Consider the following 18,089-nt stretch of genomic DNA (forward strand, 5'->3'; position numbering starts at 1 on the left):
TATAATCCTAACTCACTCGTGTTTTCATGTTTGGTTGTTGCACTTGCTTGTAAATAAAGAGCCTTTATTTTTATAATAACTGGCTTATCTCCTTGCTTATCAGTCTTATTCAGGAGCTAAGAAAACAGGATTTGATCACTGAGGAACATAAATATATAAATAATAAATTCCGAGTGCTAAACAAAATTTTATTACACAATTCAAGTTCTTCATTGCATTGTTCTCCCATAGGAGACAGTAGTACTATAGGCCACTCCTGCACCGAAGGAAGAGAAATAGTGAGCCCTGAAGAGCAGGGTGGAATTTTATGAAGAAAGAGTGGGGAAGGGAAGGGGGCCACTAAAAATGTTATTAAAGAATAAACTGTCTGTCAATATAAATGCAACGGTGTATGTACAAAATATTTTCAGCTGAATTCTTAACCAGGTAGTCCTGGAAATAAAAGCAAATATCTTTGTCTGAATTAGGTGAAGAAAATGAAAATGATACATATATTAAATGATACAAATACTTGTACTATATAAAGTTAACTAATTAGTGTATCTATTCAAACCTTACAATCTAGGAGGTAAACTTTGGATGTTTGATAATAAGCCCCTGAAAGACTTTTACTAAAGTGCATAAAGTTTTCCCACTTAATACATCCTAACAGCAGAAATCAGAGTTAAGCACAAAAGTTCCACACTAATTTTTAGAGGTGTATCCAGCATTAGAGCACTTAGAACCTAGTCACAATAAGCATGGCTCCTACTGAGGATGAGCTTGCTAACTTCACAAATGAAAGGGTACGTTAAGTCTGCTCATGATCTGCCTAGTTCCTGCCCTCTAAAATAATATGCTGTTAATATCTGAATTAGTCATCTCTACATAGCTCCCACAGGGCTTTATTGCCCAGCTCTGGAGGCTTCAGTGACCCCAGACCCATAGAGGGACCAGAGAGTCTAAGCCCATGGCTCCCACTCTTCCTTTGTGTGCCCCGGAGCACACAGGACACAGACACTTCTCAGCGACCATCCAGCACATTCCTGGCATGACATAGGGGTTAAACCACCTGAGGAGTCCATTATAATCAATTCAAACCAAAATTGAAGTGATTTGAGGCAGATAGAAGCTTTTGAAATAAAATTGGAAAATCAAAGATGGCCACCATGGGTGCCTTTTGCTGCTAAAAAATGGCATGTGGGAATAAAAATAATTTTTCAAAAACCATAAAAATAGGATTTTAGAGGTTGGGGCCCTTGGGACAACCCCAGAAAACTTTAGTTTTGCTAAATTAAGACCCACCCCAATAGACAGTATGATCTACTGTATATTGTTCTACTACCATGTGCTGTGTCTGTATCAGTTTCTCACTAATGCTGGAAATGGAGATTTTCTGGCTCAGACAAGCAAGGGCTGCCTTTTATTCAGGCTCAAAGAGCCTGAAACCCATATGATTCTTTGTGGGGGTGGGGGTGGGGGGTGAGGAAGAGGGGTGTGTGCAGCCGATCACTGCCAAATCTCCTGGCCAGTTGCGGGGTCAATTCAGTCTGCACTCCAGCGTCTGATCTCCGCAGGAGCAAGCACTGCTCCCAGAGGACCTATACCCGAGTTTCCAAGTGATTCTGCAGGCTAGTCAGGCAAGTACTCTTTCAAAAAGGTTGCTTTCTTGGCTGCAAACCCCAACGTCTGGATCTTCTCCCAGGTAGAGCCGTTACAGGACTACTGGGAACCTCTTAGCACAGGAAAGCCTCGTGAAAAAATCGGATTAAACTAAAAAATAAGAAAGCCAATGCAGATCAGATGAAAGGACACCTTAACTTGCTTGCAGAAGTTAAGACTGGAGAGGGCACTGCCCAAGGAGACAAGGAGGGGGAGCTGAGAAAAATGATTGACATCTGCATTCTAACTCGCGAGTTGGGGTATAGAACATCTGTAAGGCATCGTATGCTGTTTGCACAGGAGCAATTGACATGACGACTTGATTCAGTACATATTAATTCCTGTGATAATTACAGTGGAGGAGTAGCCTAGAGGTTATATTTATGTTTATTTAACATTTGATATACCACCTTTACGGAAAAAAACACGCCTTTTTAAAAGTTACAGATAGGTATGTGCCTAATTGTACTTTTTTACATGAGGAAATATGAGTCCTTTTGTGTGTGGATTCTGGCATAAAGGCATAAAAAAAATCATAAAATTAACTCCTTTATGTCCTATTGGAAATCAATTCAATTTTTAGAAGGCTTATACCAGAAGAATCTAATGAATATATGTACCACTCTAGAAAATGTTTTTCATCTTTCTGCAGTACCAGTGTAATTGGCATATAAAGCAATATAACCACAATACCTACCTCTGGAAGATGTAGTGTAGTTGAGCTATCCTTTTTTGTTTGTTGTGCTAACTCTTCAGGAGTATCACCTGAGTTCTGTATTGTTATGAATAAAAAAAAAAGTTAATATATTAAAGGTTTCATGGAAATATATTAGACTTTAACTTACATTTCTTGAGTAGAGTGATGCACCACTATTGAATTGAGTTTTAACAAGTTTATTCTTTAACTTGGTATGGATGGGGGAGGGGGGATTTAGTCCTGTTTAAATTCTGTACAAAACACACCAACAAACTATAAATTTGATCTCTTTCAGAAAACATAAGAACATAAGAATTGCCATACTGGGACAGACCAAAGATTCATCAAGCCCAGTATTCTGTTTCCAACAGTGGCCAACCCAGATCCCAAGTACCTAGCAAGATCCCAAGAAGTAAAACAGATTTTATGCTGCTTATCCTAGCAATAAGAAGTGGAGTTCCCCAAGCCATCTCAATAATGGCCTATGGACTTCTCTTTTAGGAATTTAGAATAAACCATTTTTAAACCCTGCTAGGCTAACTGATTTCATCACATTCGCAAGCAACGAATCCCAGAGTTTAATTACATGTTGTGTGAATAAATATTTTCTCTGGTTTGTTTTAAATCTACTACTTAGTAGTTCCATCACATGCCCCCTTGTCCTAGTATTTTTGGAAAGAGTAAAAAAGCGATTCACATCTACCCTTTCCACTCCACTCACTATTTTATAGACCTCTGCATATTACCCCTGAGCCATCTCTCTTCCAAGCTCAAGAGCCCTAGCCGCTTTAGCCTTTCCTCATAGGGAAGTTATCGCATCTTTTTTAAATCATTTTCGTTGCCCTTCTCAGTACCTTTTCTAGTTCCACTATATCTTTTTTGAGATAAGGTGACCAGAATTGCATACAGTTGTACCATAGAGTGATACAAGGGCATTATAACATTTTTGTTTTCCATTCATTTCCTGATAATTCCTAACATTTTATTTGCTTTCTTAGCAGCTGCCACACATTGAGCTAAGGGTTTCAATGTATCCTTAATGATGACACCTAGATTCTTTTCCTGGGCAGTGACTCCTAACACGGAGCCCTGCATCACATAACTATAGTTCGAGTTCCTCTTTCCACATGCATCACTTTGCATTTGCATTAGAGAATGACACGGTGGCGGTTTACCTGCGGCCACCGCATTTTAGCCGCGGGTCACCCGCCGAAAACGGGGAAGAAAACTAGCAGTCGCTGCGGCGATGGGGACAAGGCCATTCACCGCCCGCGGGGCGGTGAATGGTCTTGTCCCCCGCAGTGAGGCATGAAGGATCGCGCGGTCCCCGCAGCTCACACCCGCCCGCCCAATCGATTCCAGTGTCCAGCCAGCTCTCTCCCCTCTCCTCACCCCAGTCCACAGATCCTCCTCCTCGGCGACCCGCACGCTACCAGAGAGCCGCGCACACCCGCCGCTGCTCAGCCTCGATCTTCTGCTCTGACGCAACCGGAAACAGGAAGTTGCAGCAGAGCAGAAGATCGAACACTGAGCAGCCGCGCGTGTGCAGCTCCCTGGGAAAGCGCGCAGGTTGCCGAAAAAGAAAACCCACAAACCAAGGTGAGGAGAAGGGAGAGAGCCGGCCAAACACCAGGATCGACCGGGCAGGCAGGTAGTGGCCGCGGGGACCGTGCGATCGCTAGTGTTCCCGGCTCAAATTGGAAGGAGGGAGTGAAAGGAAAAAGGATTCTGGGCCAAGGGGATGAAGACGGAAAGAAAAACCCACAGCAGGAAAGAAAGGGAAGGACAAGCAGGTGTGCCAGATGCTAGAAGCAGGGGGGGGGGAAAGAAAGAGGGAAAAAAGCTAGATGGGGTTGAAAAGAAGAGACACACTGGTATGGAAGAGGAAGATAGGGGAAATCTGGACACAGGAAGGTAACAGAAAGAGGGGAAATTATGTGCATGGGGCATAGGGACAGAGACATAAAGGGGACATGCCATGGGGATGGTATATGGACACAGGGGGGGCAATGACAGATACATAGGGGAGATATTAGAAATGGAGAAAATAGGAGCACAGAAGCGAGATGGTTTGTGAGGATGGGACAGGGACCGAGCTTGCAGGCTCCAGTGGCTTGCACAAATTACATTGTAACGTGCCATGAAAATAAGAGGAAGGAAGGTAGATAGGCCACGCGAGAGGAGCTGAAGGGTAGTAGAAAGGAACAGATGGTAAAGGAGGGAGGGAAGGGTGGTGGTGGAAAGGAATAGGACAGACATTGAAGGAGGGTGGAGAGGAACAGACCCCCAAGGGAAATGTGGAAGACAGAGTGGGAAGAAGACAGATGCCAGACTATGCGGGAGCGGAGGGAAGAAGATGGGTGCTAGACCAATTGGGGGGGGGGGGTGGGTTGGTTAAGGGAGAGGCACAGTAACAGCAAATGGAAGACGCAGAGAGAAGACACACAGTGGATGGAAGGAATTCAATGAGAAGATGTGGAAAGCAGAAACCAGACAACAAAGGTAGAAAAAAAATTCTATTAATTTTTTGCTTTAGTTGTGTTGATAAAAATTTATAAACAAAGCCCTGCCAGCTGAACATCTCTTTCTCTAGTTCAGCAGCAGGAACTTTGATTTATAAGAAAGGAATAAGCTAAATATTACAGTACTAAGGCTTATATGGATGCAGCGGGGACGGTGACGGGGCGGTGAATGGGATGGCAGTGGCGGTGACGGGGCGGTGAAAGGGATGGCGGTGACGGTGACGGGGCGGTGAAGGGATCGGCGGTGACGGGGCGGTGCAGAGGATGGTGGGCCGGTGACGGGGACAGATTTTTTCCCCGTGTCATTCTCTAATTTGCATTAAATATCATCTATCATTTTGATGCACAGTCTCCCAAGATTCTCTTGCAATTTTTCACAATCCTCTTGTGATTTAACAACTTTGTGTAATCAGCAAATTTTAATTATCTCACTAGTTATTCCCATAGCAAGATCATTGATAAATATGTTAAAAAGAAGCATTCCCAGCACCGACTCCTAGGGAATCCACTTTTCCCTTTCTCCACTGAGAATATTGACCATTTAAACCTATTCTCTGTTTTCTGTCTTTCAACCAGTTCTTAATCCACAATAGGACATTACCTCCTATCCTATGACTTTCTAATTTCATATTTCAGAATATTTGCCAAGAAAGCAAAGTTTCTTACCTGTAATGGGGGTTCTCTATAGACAGCAGGGGAATGCAGTCACACTTGTTGATGAAGTCCTGTGTGTCGGTGCTCTCCCCTAGCAATAGTGTTTGATTTACTGGGCATGTGCAGGGATTCCTGCCATCAGTGACTCCTCCGCTTGCTATCTCAGTTTTGCCACTAGCTGAAAAATATATATCTTAGAGGGGAAGGTGAGACGGTAAGTGTGGCTGTATTGTTCCATCCATCTTATACCTATCCAATATCTGCACCTGAATCTTCAGGTACATGATAAGGCAGATGTAGAAAAACATTAGTGACCTATCTATAGTATGTGAGTGTTCTAATGTGCATGTATTAGGTGTTTTATACACTTTATTTTGACATGCTAATTTATCTGATTTACATGAATTCAGTGCTGTTAAGTATATTTGTGAAACTGTATCCTAGTAATCTTACTAGTAAGTTTCTGGAGCATGTGTCATAAGAAAACTGGCATAGATGAAAGCCATCAACTTGTGCTAAACAGTGTCCATGTGAACTTGTGATGCATAACATGAGGCACCTTCAAGGTAAAGGAGAATGCAATAATGATAGTGATGTATTTGGAGGTGATACGCCAGTATCCTAAGGGTTAACATAGCACCTTAGTAGATGTTCCTACTAATGGAGATAAGGAGCTTTGGCTCTGTCCCTGGAGGGAATGTGTCCTTGTTCATTTTGAAATTTTAGGTGTTCAATCTGAGACCATAGAGTGATGTAGAAGATGAGAGTGTTTACGGCCTGGAGTCATTTGCACATTATATTTTAACTCTAATCATTTTAAAAGTGGATAAATTGAAGAAGGTGTCTGCTAATTGGCAATATGAATGCTGAGTCAGACCTTGTGAAGTCCCCTGAGGTCAGTGCCACGGAAACAAGGGGTGAAGCGGTGGAGCTGTTTGAGGCTTCCATGCGGTTTCTGCCACAGGTCTTTCCGGTGGGCTCTGCCAATTTATCCAGGTTTGAGCCTGTTGGGGATATGGCGTGTCGCCATCCCCAGCAGTGCCAAAACCAGGATCTGGTGGGAGGGAGCCATTGATGCACAAAGCGGGAGTGGCAAAGTCATGCCAGGAGGCTGAGGGAGCCGTGATGAAAAATGTTTGTTTTCTTCATTGCTGACTGGGAATCTTTGTGGTCTTAGAGTCCACTCTATTTTAAGTCTGTGATTGCTTGAGAGTTGTTCCTCTGTTGGTTTATCTTTATTTTATTAATTTTAATTTTTTTTTTGTATATTTTAAAAGAGGAAGATTTTTTTTTTTTTTTTTGTGTGTGTGTGTGTGTGAGTGACAGAGAGAGAGAGAGGGAAGAGCTACAACCTGTCAGGAGCAGCTAAAAAAACAAAAATGAGATTGCACAGGGAGGAACCACTGATGGCAGGAGTCCGTGCACATGCCCAGTAAGCCAAAAGCTTACTATTGCTAGTGGAGAGTAGTGCTGCCCGATTCGATTCAATTCAATTCAATTCAGCCTATTGAATCAATTTTTCGATTCGATTTTCCTGCCCAATTGGGTGTTTTTTCCAAACATCCTGGTGGGTTTATTTTATAGCCTCTTTACCCTCTTTGCCTTCTCCTAACCACACTGGTGCTATGGTGTAAACAAAATAAACAAATAAAAAAGACTTTTCCTCTCTCTGTTAAATCCTAGCCCACGTTTGCGGTCTAACACCAGCTCTGGCAGGATACACATTTCAAATCTGACATATTGTAATCACAAAACAGAAAATAAAATGATTTTTTCTACCTTTTGTTGGTCCCAGGCTCTGGTTATCTTCTGATAACTTGCTTACCAGTGTCTCCTTCTTTCTCTGTGCTAACCATTCATCTTCTATCTCTGTCCTCCCCTTCCGTTTCCCTTCCCCTCCCCTGGAGGTCTGGCATCTTTCCTTTTTTTCGTCTCCATCCACAGATCCACCTTTTCTCAACTACCCTTTCATCCAGCATCTCTCCCTCCTTCCCCACCACCCCAGGGTCCACCATCTCTCCCTTTCTTTTCCCAACTACCCTCATATCCAGTATCTCTATTCCCCCTCCACACCATCCCTTGTGTCCATCTTCTCTCCCTTTCTGTTCCTTCCCTCCCTAAATCCCATTGTCCACCATCTCTCTCCCTCTCCTCTGTCTTTAGACTCATTATTTCTTTCCCCCCCAAAGCCTGGCATATGCACGTCTCTTTGAACCCCCCCTTCCTTCCCTCCCTCCTTGTACTTCTACACCAGGACCCCCCTCCCCTGAAGGTCTGTCCCCCCCCTGAAGGCCTGCCTGTCCCCCCTGAAGGCCTGTACCACCATCCCTGAAGGCCTCTGCCACCACCCCTGAAGGCCTGTTCCACCCTCTTTGAAGGCCTGCACCCCACACCTGAAGGCCTGCCTGCCCCCCTGAAGGCCTGTGCCACCATCCCTGAAGGCCTGTATCACAACCCCCAAAGGACTCCACCCCCTCTGAGGACTGCGCCCCTCCGGGAAGGCCTGCGTGTTCCCCCTGGCCTCCCGCGCATCCATTTACCTAATATCAGCAGCCTGCAGAGAAGATTGCCGGTGCTAGCGATCTTTGCAAGCTGCCATAGGTCTTCGGAGCTGTTTCCTCTGACGCAGTCCCACCCCTCCTCTGACGTCAGAGGCAGGATTGCGGCAGAGGAAACAGCTACGAAGGCCTATGGTAGCTTGCAAAGATTGCTAGCACCGGTGATCTTCTCTGCAGGCTGCTGATATTAGGTAAATGGATGCGTAGGAGGCCAGGAGGGAAGCCGGACACCAGTACTTCCCGACTGACCCTCCCCCCTCGCCCTCTAAAGCAGGTGCGGCAGCGGCCAACCAGCAAGAGGCAGCGCTGCCGCTCCTACGTTAGGGGGCGAGGGGGGAGGGTCAGTTACCAAATCTAGAGGCCAATTTTTTTTTTTTTTAAATTGATTAGAATCGATTCATCCAAAATGAATTGGTGAACTGATTCAAATCGTGAATCGGGCAGCACTAGTGGAGAGCACTGACACACAGGATCAGCCTAGGACTTCACCAACAAGTGTGACTGCATCTCCCCTGGTTGTCTTCAGAGAAACTGTGTTCCAATTGGGCCTTTGGCATAAAGAACTTCAAATGAGCACTACAACATACAATCACAGAACTGGTAAACACAGGAACTTTTACAATGTTGTGCTGTGTGGCTTTCCATTTTAAGTTAATTCAATTTATGTCAGCTTGCTAAGCATACCAAGGAAAATATTTCAAAGCTTACTATATTCTGAGGTAACGCCATATCCAAAAATGACACTTTCTTGTCTGCTGGAACTACTTTTTGCCTTGGTTTAGGTTTGGGCACCTAAAAAATAAAAAAGAATTAGATATATCAATTTTATTACTTTACACTAGGATTGAATTCATGAAAAACATTATAATATTTTAACCATCCATTTAATCTTTTCTCTAAAAGCTGAAATATAGAAATAGTTGGAGTGGAGTGGAGGAGTAGCCCAATGCTTAGTGCAATGAACTGATATGTATTCTGAAGAACCGAGTTCAGTTCCCACTACAGCTACTTGTGAATCTGGGTAAGTCACCTAACCATCCACTGCCCCAAGTACAAACCTTAGATTGTGACAGAGAAAGTACCTGCATACAGCGCTGTGTACATCTAGTAGCACTATAGAAATGATAAGTAGTAGTAGTGGCAGTAATTTTTCCTGGGAACTACTACCCCTCCCATTCTTTTACCACCCATCTCACTTCACCACTTCTAAACTAGAGTCAGAAGCTCATGTTTCAGTAAGTTGTCCAGTTCTTTTCAAATGTCTTTTTTTTTTTTTTTTTTTTAATTTATCATTATTCGTTACAATTAAATAAATATTCATGAATATCAACAGCATTTTAGCATATAAATACACTAAATAAGTATAAAGAAATTAGTCATCAGTGATCTAGTCCCCATTATAAAGGTCGCCAGTTCCCAGTCTAGGAAATTAAGTCAATATAATTATTCATTACCCTCATAGAAATGCATAATTTGTGGCTTACTTACTATGTCACACAACAACCTCCTAAACTGAAAAAAAGTGAAAACTTAAACTTTCAACATAGGTTTATCCTTAATAAAATCTTCCAACAGGACTGGATCAAAAAACACATATTTATCACTTTCATACAAGATAAGGCACTTACATGGAAATTTTAAAAAGAAGGACGCTCTAACTGCCAAGATCTTCGGCTTTAGCAGTAGGAACTACCTCCTTTTAAATTGAGTCTGTCTAGAGTCATTAGGAAAAATTATTACCCATTGGCCACAAAACAGGTCTTGCTTTTTCACAAAGTATAACTTCAAAATAGCACAGTTACTTACCGTAACAGGTGTTATCTAGGGACAGCAGGCAGATATTCTTGACTGATGGGTGACGGCACCGACGGAGCCCCGGTACGGACAATTTTAGAGTGATTGCACTCTAAGAACTTGGAAAGTTCTAGCAGGCCGCACCGCGCACGCGCGAGTGCCTTCCCGCCCGACGGAGGCGCGCGGTCCCCAGTTAAGATAAGCCAGCTAAGAAGCCAACCCGGGGAGGAGGGTGGGATGCAAGAATATCTGCCTGCTGTCCCTGGATAACACCTGTTACGGTAAGTAACTGTGCTTTATCCCAGGACAAGCAGGCAGCATATTCTTGACTGATGGTGACCTCCAAGCTAACAAAAAGAGGGATGGAGGGAAGGTTGGCCATTAGGAAAATAAATTTTGCAAAACCGATTGGCCGAAGTGTCCATCCCGTCTGGAGAATGCATCCAGACAATAATGAGATGTAAAAGTATGAACTGAGGACCAAGTAGCAGCCTTGCAGATTTCCTCAATAGGAGTGGAACGGAGGAAAGCTACAGATGCTGCCATAGCTCTAACTCTCTGGGCCGTGACAGAACCTTCCAGTGTCAGTCCGGACTGAGCATAACAGAATGAAATGCACGCTGCCAGCCAATTAGACAACGTACGTTTAGAAACAGGATGTCCCAACTTATTCGGATCAAAGGACAAAAAGAGTTGAGGAGTTGATTTGTGGGGCTTAGTACGCTGCAAATAGTAAGCTAAAGCCCTCTTACAATCCAAAGTATGTAGAGCCTGTTCTCCAGAATGAGAGTGAGGTTTTGGAAAGAAGACAGGCAGAACAATTGATTGATATGGAATTCAGAGACAATCTTAGGGAGAAACTTTGGATGTGTACGCAGAACCACCTTGTCATGATGAAAGACTGTAAAAGGTGGATCAGCAACTAGTGCATGGAGCTCACTGACCCTCCTGGCAGAGGTTAGGGCAATAAGGAAGAGGATCTTCCAAGTGAGAAACTTGAAAGAGGCAGTAGCCAAAGGTTCAAATGGAGGCTTCATTAAGGCGGAAAGAACCAGATTGAGATCCCAGATTACAGGAGGGGCTTTAATAGGTGGTTTCACATTGAAAAGACCTCGCATGAATCTGGACACCAAGGGATGAGGTGAGAGAAGTTTCCCCTGAACTGGCTCATGAAAAGCAGCAATAGCACTGAGGTGGACTCTGATGGAAGTAGACTTGAGACCAGAGTCAGACAAAGAAAGTAGATAATCCAACAAAGTCTCCACTGCAAGGGAAGTGGGATCATGATGATGAAGAAGACACCAGGAAGAAAACCGAGTCTATTTCTGATGGTAACATTGCAGAGTGGCCGGTTTCCTAGAGGCATCCAGAATGGAACGAACAGGCTGAGACAAAAGAGTATCATGTGCAGTCAGCCCGAGAGAAACCAAGCTGTCAGGTGCAGAGACTGAAGGTTGGGATGCAGAAGGGTTTCCTGATGTTGCGTAAGCAGAGAAGGAAACAGTGGAAGAAGAATAGGCTCCCTGGAGCTGAGTTGAAGTAGAAGGGAGAACCAATGTTGTCTGGGCCAACGTGGAGCAATCAGAATCATGGTGGCTTGTTCCCTCTGGAGCTTGAACAAGGTTCGTAACATGAGAGGCAGAGGAGGGAAAGCATACAGGAACAGATTGGACCAATCCAGAAGAAATGCATCCGCTGTCAGACGGTGAGGAGAGTAGAGTCTGGAGCAGAAGAGGGGCAGCTGATGATTGTGAGGAGCTGCAAAGAGGTCTATCTGAGGAGTGCCCCACTGAGCGAAGATGGACTGTAGAGTGAAAGGATCGAGCGTCCACTCGTGAGGCTGGAGAATTCTGCTGAGATTGTCCGCTAGGGAATTCTGTTCTCCTTGAATGTAGATCGCCTTCAGGAACAAGTGGTGATCTGTGGCCCAAGCCCAAATCTTCTGGGCTTCCTGGCACAAGAGGCGAGATCCTGTCCCACCCTGTTTGTTGATGTAGTACATCGCAACTTGATTGTCGGTGCATAGCAGGAGTACTTGAGGAAAGAGAAGATGTTGGAAGGCCTTGAGGGCATAAAACATCGCTCTGAGTTCCAGGAAATTGATGTGATGCTTCATTTCCTGGGCTGTCCAAAGACCCTGAGTCTTGAAGTCATTTAAATGAGCGCCCCATGCATAAGGGGAGGCATCGGTGGTGATGACAAGCTGATGAGGAGGTAGATGGAACAGAAGACCTCTGGAGAGATTTGTGGATATCAACCACCATTGTAGAGACTGACGAAGAGATGATGTCACAGATATGTGTCGTGAACAAGGATCCGTCGCTTGGGACCACTGGGTAGCTAGGGTCCATTGAGGAGTGCGCAGGTGAAGACGTGCGAAGGGTGTGACATGAATTGTGGAAGCCATGTGACCCAAGAGTATCATCATTTGCTTGGCAGAGATGGAACGTTGAGGAAGCACCTGCTGACATAGACTTTGAAAGGTCTGAAGCCGGTTGGAAGGCAGGAACGCTCTCATGAGGACTGTGTCTAACACCGCTCCAATGAATTGAAGCCTCTGAGTGGGGATGAGATGAGATTTGGGTAGGTTGATCTCGAACCCCAGGATCTGCAGAAACATGATGGTTTGATTGGTGGCTAGGAGTACAGCCTGAGAGGAATTGGCCTTGATTAACCAATCGTCCAGGTAAGGAAAGACCTGAAGGTGGTGAGAGCGTAGAAAAGCAGCCACCACAATCAGACATTTGGTGAACACTCTTGGAGAGGATGCAAGACCGAAGGGGAGCACCTTGTATTGGTAATGACAGTGATTGATCATGAAACGGAGGTACTGTATGGAGACCAGATTGACGGGTACATGAGTGTATGCCTCTTTGAGATCGAGGGAGCATAGCCAGTCGCTTTGATGGAGAAGAGGATAAAGAGTTGCCAGAGAAAGCATCTTGAATTTCTCCTTGACTAAGCATTTGTTGAGATCGTGAAGATCTAGGATGGGTCTGAGATCCCCTGTTTTTTTGGGGACCAGAAAATAACGGGAGTAGAATCCCTGCCCCTTCTGATCTAGAGGTACTTCCTCTATGGCGTTCAGGAGGAGGGATTGAACCTCCTGAAGAAGGAGAGAAGACTGAGAGGTGTTCAAAGCAGACTCTCTTGGCAGACTTTGAGCAGGACGTGTCTGAAAGTTGAGAGAGTAGCCGTGGCGGATGATGTTGAGGACCCACTGATCCGATGTGATGTTCTCCCAACGGCTGATGTAACAAGACAGACGTCCTCCTATGGGTCGAGGGAGATGGGCAGATGGTGGAATACTGGCTATGCTTTGGAGAACCACGTCAAAAGGGTTGGGTAGACTTTTGTGGTGGAGGAGGCTTCACCTGTTGCTGCTGGGCTGGCCTAGGCGGTTGTCGCTGTTGTTGTCGCTGACATCTAGGCTGTTGAGTAGCCGGTGGCAAGGGACGAGCAGCATAGCGGCGCTGGTAGGCGGATTGTTGGCAAAAAGGCCGAGCAGGTGGAGTCTTTTTCTTAGTCTTCAGGAGAGTATCCCACCGAGTCTCATGGGCAGACAGCTTTTGTGTAGTAGAATCCATGGACTCTCCAAAGAGCTCATCACCTAAGAAGGGAGCATTTGCTAGGCGGTCCTGATGATTTACATCAAGCTCTGAGACTCTGAGCCATGCCAACCGACGCATGGCAACAGACATAGCCGTGGCTCTAGAAGTCAATTCAAAAGTGTCATAAATTGACCTAACTAGGAATTTCCGTAACTGGAGAAGAGAGGAAGAACAGGCATGAAAAGCAGATTTCTTGCGGTCAGGGAGGTACTTTTCAAAAGCAGCCATGTTTTGAATGAGGTGCTTTAAATAAAAGGAAAAATGAAAAGCATAGTTCCCTGACCTATTGGCTAACATGGCATTTTGATATAAACGTTTGCCAAATTTGTCCATGGCTTTTCCTTCTCTGCCAGGAGGGACTGAGGCATACACACTAGCTCCCGCTGATTTCTTAAGTGTGGATTCTACCAAAAGAGACTCATGCGGGAGCTGAGGTTTGTCAAAACCAGGAATGGGGATAACCCTGTACAAGGAGTCCAATTTACGAGGAGCTCCTGGTACAGTCAGGGGAGTCTCTAGATTTTTATAAAAAGTCTCCCGTAAGATGTCATGGAGAGGAAGTTTGAGAAATTCCCTTGGAGGCTGGTCAAAGTCGAGAGCATCAAGGAATGCCTTGGATTTCTTAGATTCAGCCTCCAAGGGAATAAATAGAAAGAGATTCACACATCTCTTTTAAGAAAGAGGTAAAGGATGTGGAATCATGTTTAGAAGAGGGATCAGCAACAAATTGATCCTCTTCATCAGAGGAACACTCATCCTCAGACAGAAAAGGGTCTTCAGAGTCACCCCACAAATCAGGGTCCCTAATATGAGAGCCATGGTCTCGAGACTCCGGAGTGGAGGGTTCCAGGTGTCGGGTTTTGCGCGCCGACTTACCCGACCTCATAGACACGGTACCGGGAGATGTGATATGCTGCGTCGGCACCGAAGTCTGCACCGCCTGGTGTTGAGCTCTCGGTTCCGGTGCTAAGATTGGCATCGAAGTCGATGAAGCAGTGTGAACCGGTACCGACAAAGTGGATGCCGATAAAAGAGGGCGCTCCACTTTCGGTACCGGTGGCTCAGACCGGACCGGGACTGGAAGGCTCGGTGTCAAAAGTGCGGGAAGGAGTTGTTGCAACTGCTCCTTAAGTTGCACTTGCAGGACAGCAGCAATCCGCTCGTCCAGCGAAGGCACCGATACCGCCTTTTTCTTCTGCGGTACCTGTGGTGCCGCTCTACACTCCGAGGATGAGGAACCCGATGTCGAGGGGCTCACCTCAATAGGAGCATAGCGCTTCCGTGGGCGCCTCGAGGTCGGCAGGACTGGACTCGCTGCTACTGAGACCGGAGGACGCTCCAACGGGGAAGGCTTCTTAGCTGGCTTACCTGCGGGATGCGACGCTGGCACGGTATCGCGCGGTGTCGATGAAGTAGTTGCCGACTGAGATGGTGCTGATGCTGCGGAATCAGACATCTCGGTGCCAAATAACAACCGCTGTTGGATCTGGCGGTTTTTTAGAGTTCTCTTTTTTAAAGTCGCACAGCGGGTGCAGGTGGACGCTCGATGGTCAGGACCAAGACACTGCAGACACCAGTTGTGCGGGTCTGTGAGTGAAATTGGTCGAGCGCACCGCTGGCACTTCTTAAACCCGGGTTGGGGGCATGAAGGTAAAAACGGCTTCTGCCAAATCGAAGGCCGAGGCCTCGATGGTGGCAATAGGCTCCGCCGGGGCGAAACCGAAAAAATGAAAAAGAAAACGAAATTAGTTTTTTTTGTTTTTTTTTAAACAAAGAAAAGAAAAGAAAAAGAAGGAAACAATATTTCCTAACAAGTTTACGCGAGCGGGAAGGCGTAAGGAACAAAAGTTTTCAACAGCCGTTGAAACGTGCGTCTTCTTAGCTTCACGGAAACTAAGAAACTGGGGACCGCGCGCCTCCATCGGGCGGGAAGGCACTCGCGCGTGCGCGGTGCGGCCTGCTAGAACTTTCCAAGTTCTTAGAGTGCAATCACTCGAAAATTGTCCGTACCGGGGCTCCGTCGGTGCCGTCACGCATCAGTCAAGAATATGCTGCCTGCTTGTCCTGGGATAAAGACTGTTTCTCTAACTCTGTCTTGAAGGCCACCAGGAGTTTTGCCCATTTATCTATTATGTCTTTAGAAGATTCAAGAAACTGTGATACATTCAAACTGTCAAGTGAAACTAATTTATCCATTTCACCATCTTCTACTGTTTCCTTAGCAGCTCTTGGGATATAATAGAGGTTATCCAGTTCAACAGTTTCCACATTAGAATACTGCAATATTTCCCTCAATTACATTCTCAAGAATTCTAATGGAGAAAGATAATGTGTAATAGAAAAATTTAAAAAAGCGAAGGTTCTTAGCTCTTAGTAAGTTCTCCAGTTTCTCTATTTTAGCATGAACCATCATACTATCTTTAATGTTAGACGTAACATTAACCTGTAAGGTACTCACAACTTGATCTAATTTTTCTAACTTATTAGTTGTTTCTCCTAATTTACCTTAATGCTCATTAATTTTTACAGTTATATCAGATGAAAATTGACATAAGTTCAAAACAGTTTTCTGTAATGAAGATTCAATTCTATTAACACTTAGCCATACATCGTTTAAAGTGATAACTTTATCTTTTGGGATAATATTAGAGTCTGGCTCCATAGCCATCTGAACAGGAGTCAGGCCCTTAACTCCCGATAAAGATTGTCTTGAAACCTCCAGTCCAGACAGAATAGATAATTGTAAGGGCGAGACTGCTCCCGCCTATAAGGGCAAAGATTCTACTGTCCCAACGAGATGTAGTGGTTGAGGAGGTGGTGACGGTTCCCCTGAGGATAATGAGGCAGCTTGAATATCTAAAGTTACCTGCTCTTCCACATATGGTAAAACGGGAGCCAAAAGATGACGATCCATTGGGTCCATGATTGAAGTAGATGTAACAACTTTGGCCTTCCTTTTGCCCATAATGTTAGGAATCGATAATAACCAGTTCCCTGTTCCTCTTGGGCTCCGAAAAGGGGCATGTCCTGCCCCTTCGGACTCGCGGCCTGAGGCTCACGACCACGGGCCGCGTATCACGGCAATTAAAGAGCCCGGCAAGGGCCCTTCTCCAGCTGACTGGGGCTTGGTCGGCTGCAGGACTGACTGTCCCGTTGGTGTTGTGCTAAACAGCACTGGCAGCCTCTTTTCAAATGTCTTATGGCATATTGCAATTAATTTTTCCAGTAACAGAGTCTCTTGGATTCTGATGGACCACTTTTTTGATGGAAGATGTGGCTGTTTCCAACAAAGCATAATTTTATATCTAGTTGCAATTAGAAAAAAAATTGAATTTCATTGTTTTCTGGAACCTCCCCAGGGCAGAGATGTTTTACAACTGATGTTTCTTATTACCTATGTGTATGGGAAATGTGAACTATATTACCTATGCATTCTCCCAATCGAGGGTAATGGCCAGGTCAGAGAAGCAGGCATACTGGAGATGAATGTGTGGCTATGTGGATGATGTCATAGAGAGCATTTGGCTTCCTGGACCATGGGATGATTTTCCAAGGGATGATATACGTCTATCAAAGAAGGGAAGAAGTGTCTTCAGCAGCAGGCTGGCTAAAGAGGGCTTTAAACTAGAAGTGATGGGGTAGGGTGATCAAAGCCCATGGGTAAGTATAAGCCCTCAGGTAAGTAAATCACTGAATACCTCTACACGGAAAGTAAAAGGGGGCAATGTCTGGAAAACAGTATATACTTAATGCTCAAAGTATGAGAAACAAGATTCTGGGTCAAGAAGCTGTGACGGAAGAAGATGAGTTGGATATAGTAGTGATCATAGAGACCTGGCTCATGGAGAACCATGACTGGGATGTAGATATACCGGGCTATAATCTGTTCAGGAAAGATAGGGTAGAAAGGAGAGGGAATAGCATTATATGATAAAGATCATATTAAAGCCACACAAATGCATGATCTGCAGGGCATGGAAGAGGCACTGTGGATCAATTTGGAAAGACAGAATGGTAAATATATTTACATTGGTATGATATAAAGGCCTCCTTCACAGATGGAAGAAGTGGACAAAGATATTATTCTGGTGGTTTTCGCTTGTACTTTTGACCAATAAACAGTTTTGCAAATAAAAGTAGTCATTCAGAATACAGTGGTACCTTGGATTACGAGCATTATCCGTTCCAGGAGCATGCTTGTAATCCAAAATGCTCGTTTATCAAAGCGAGTTTCCCCATAGGAAATAATGGAAACTCGCTTTGATAGGCTCCCACCCTCCACCCCCCCCGAGGCCAGCAGCGCTGCTCCCCCCCCACGAGAACCGGCATTGCTCCCACCGAAGGCCCCCCCCCCGCAAACTGGCACCCCCCCACGATCCGGCACCGCCCCCGCCGCGACCTGAGGTCCCCCAACCCACCCGAACCCTCTTCTTACTTTGATGTAGCCTCCGCACCGGCACCGGCACCAGCATGTCCGGTGCGTTGGTGCTAGTGCCCGAAGATCTGCCTCCTGTGCTGGGCCTTGAGCATGTGCCCAGCACAGGAGGCAGATCTTCGGGCACCGGCACCAGCACAGGATATGCTGGTGCCGGTGTGGAGGCTACATCAAAGT

General features: G+C 45.3%; 1 protein-coding gene across 2 annotated transcripts in view; it reads right to left on the reverse strand.

The window, feature by feature from the left end:
* Positions 1–18,089, reverse strand: part of RPGRIP1L (RPGRIP1 like) — a 326,668-nt gene that overhangs the window by 66,108 nt on the left and 242,471 nt on the right. For both annotated transcript variants that reach the window (XM_033943001.1, XM_033943003.1), the window contains 2 exons: positions 8,781–8,864; positions 2,339–2,413 (listed from right to left, as the gene is read on the reverse strand). In XM_033943001.1, the coding sequence (XP_033798892.1) occupies positions 2,339–2,413; positions 8,781–8,864 (159 nt within the window). The remainder of the gene's footprint in view (positions 1–2,338; positions 2,414–8,780; positions 8,865–18,089) is intronic.

Source organism: Geotrypetes seraphini, chromosome 4, assembly GCF_902459505.1.
Source record: "Geotrypetes seraphini chromosome 4, aGeoSer1.1, whole genome shotgun sequence".
Taxonomy (NCBI): domain Eukaryota; kingdom Metazoa; phylum Chordata; class Amphibia; order Gymnophiona; family Dermophiidae; genus Geotrypetes; species Geotrypetes seraphini.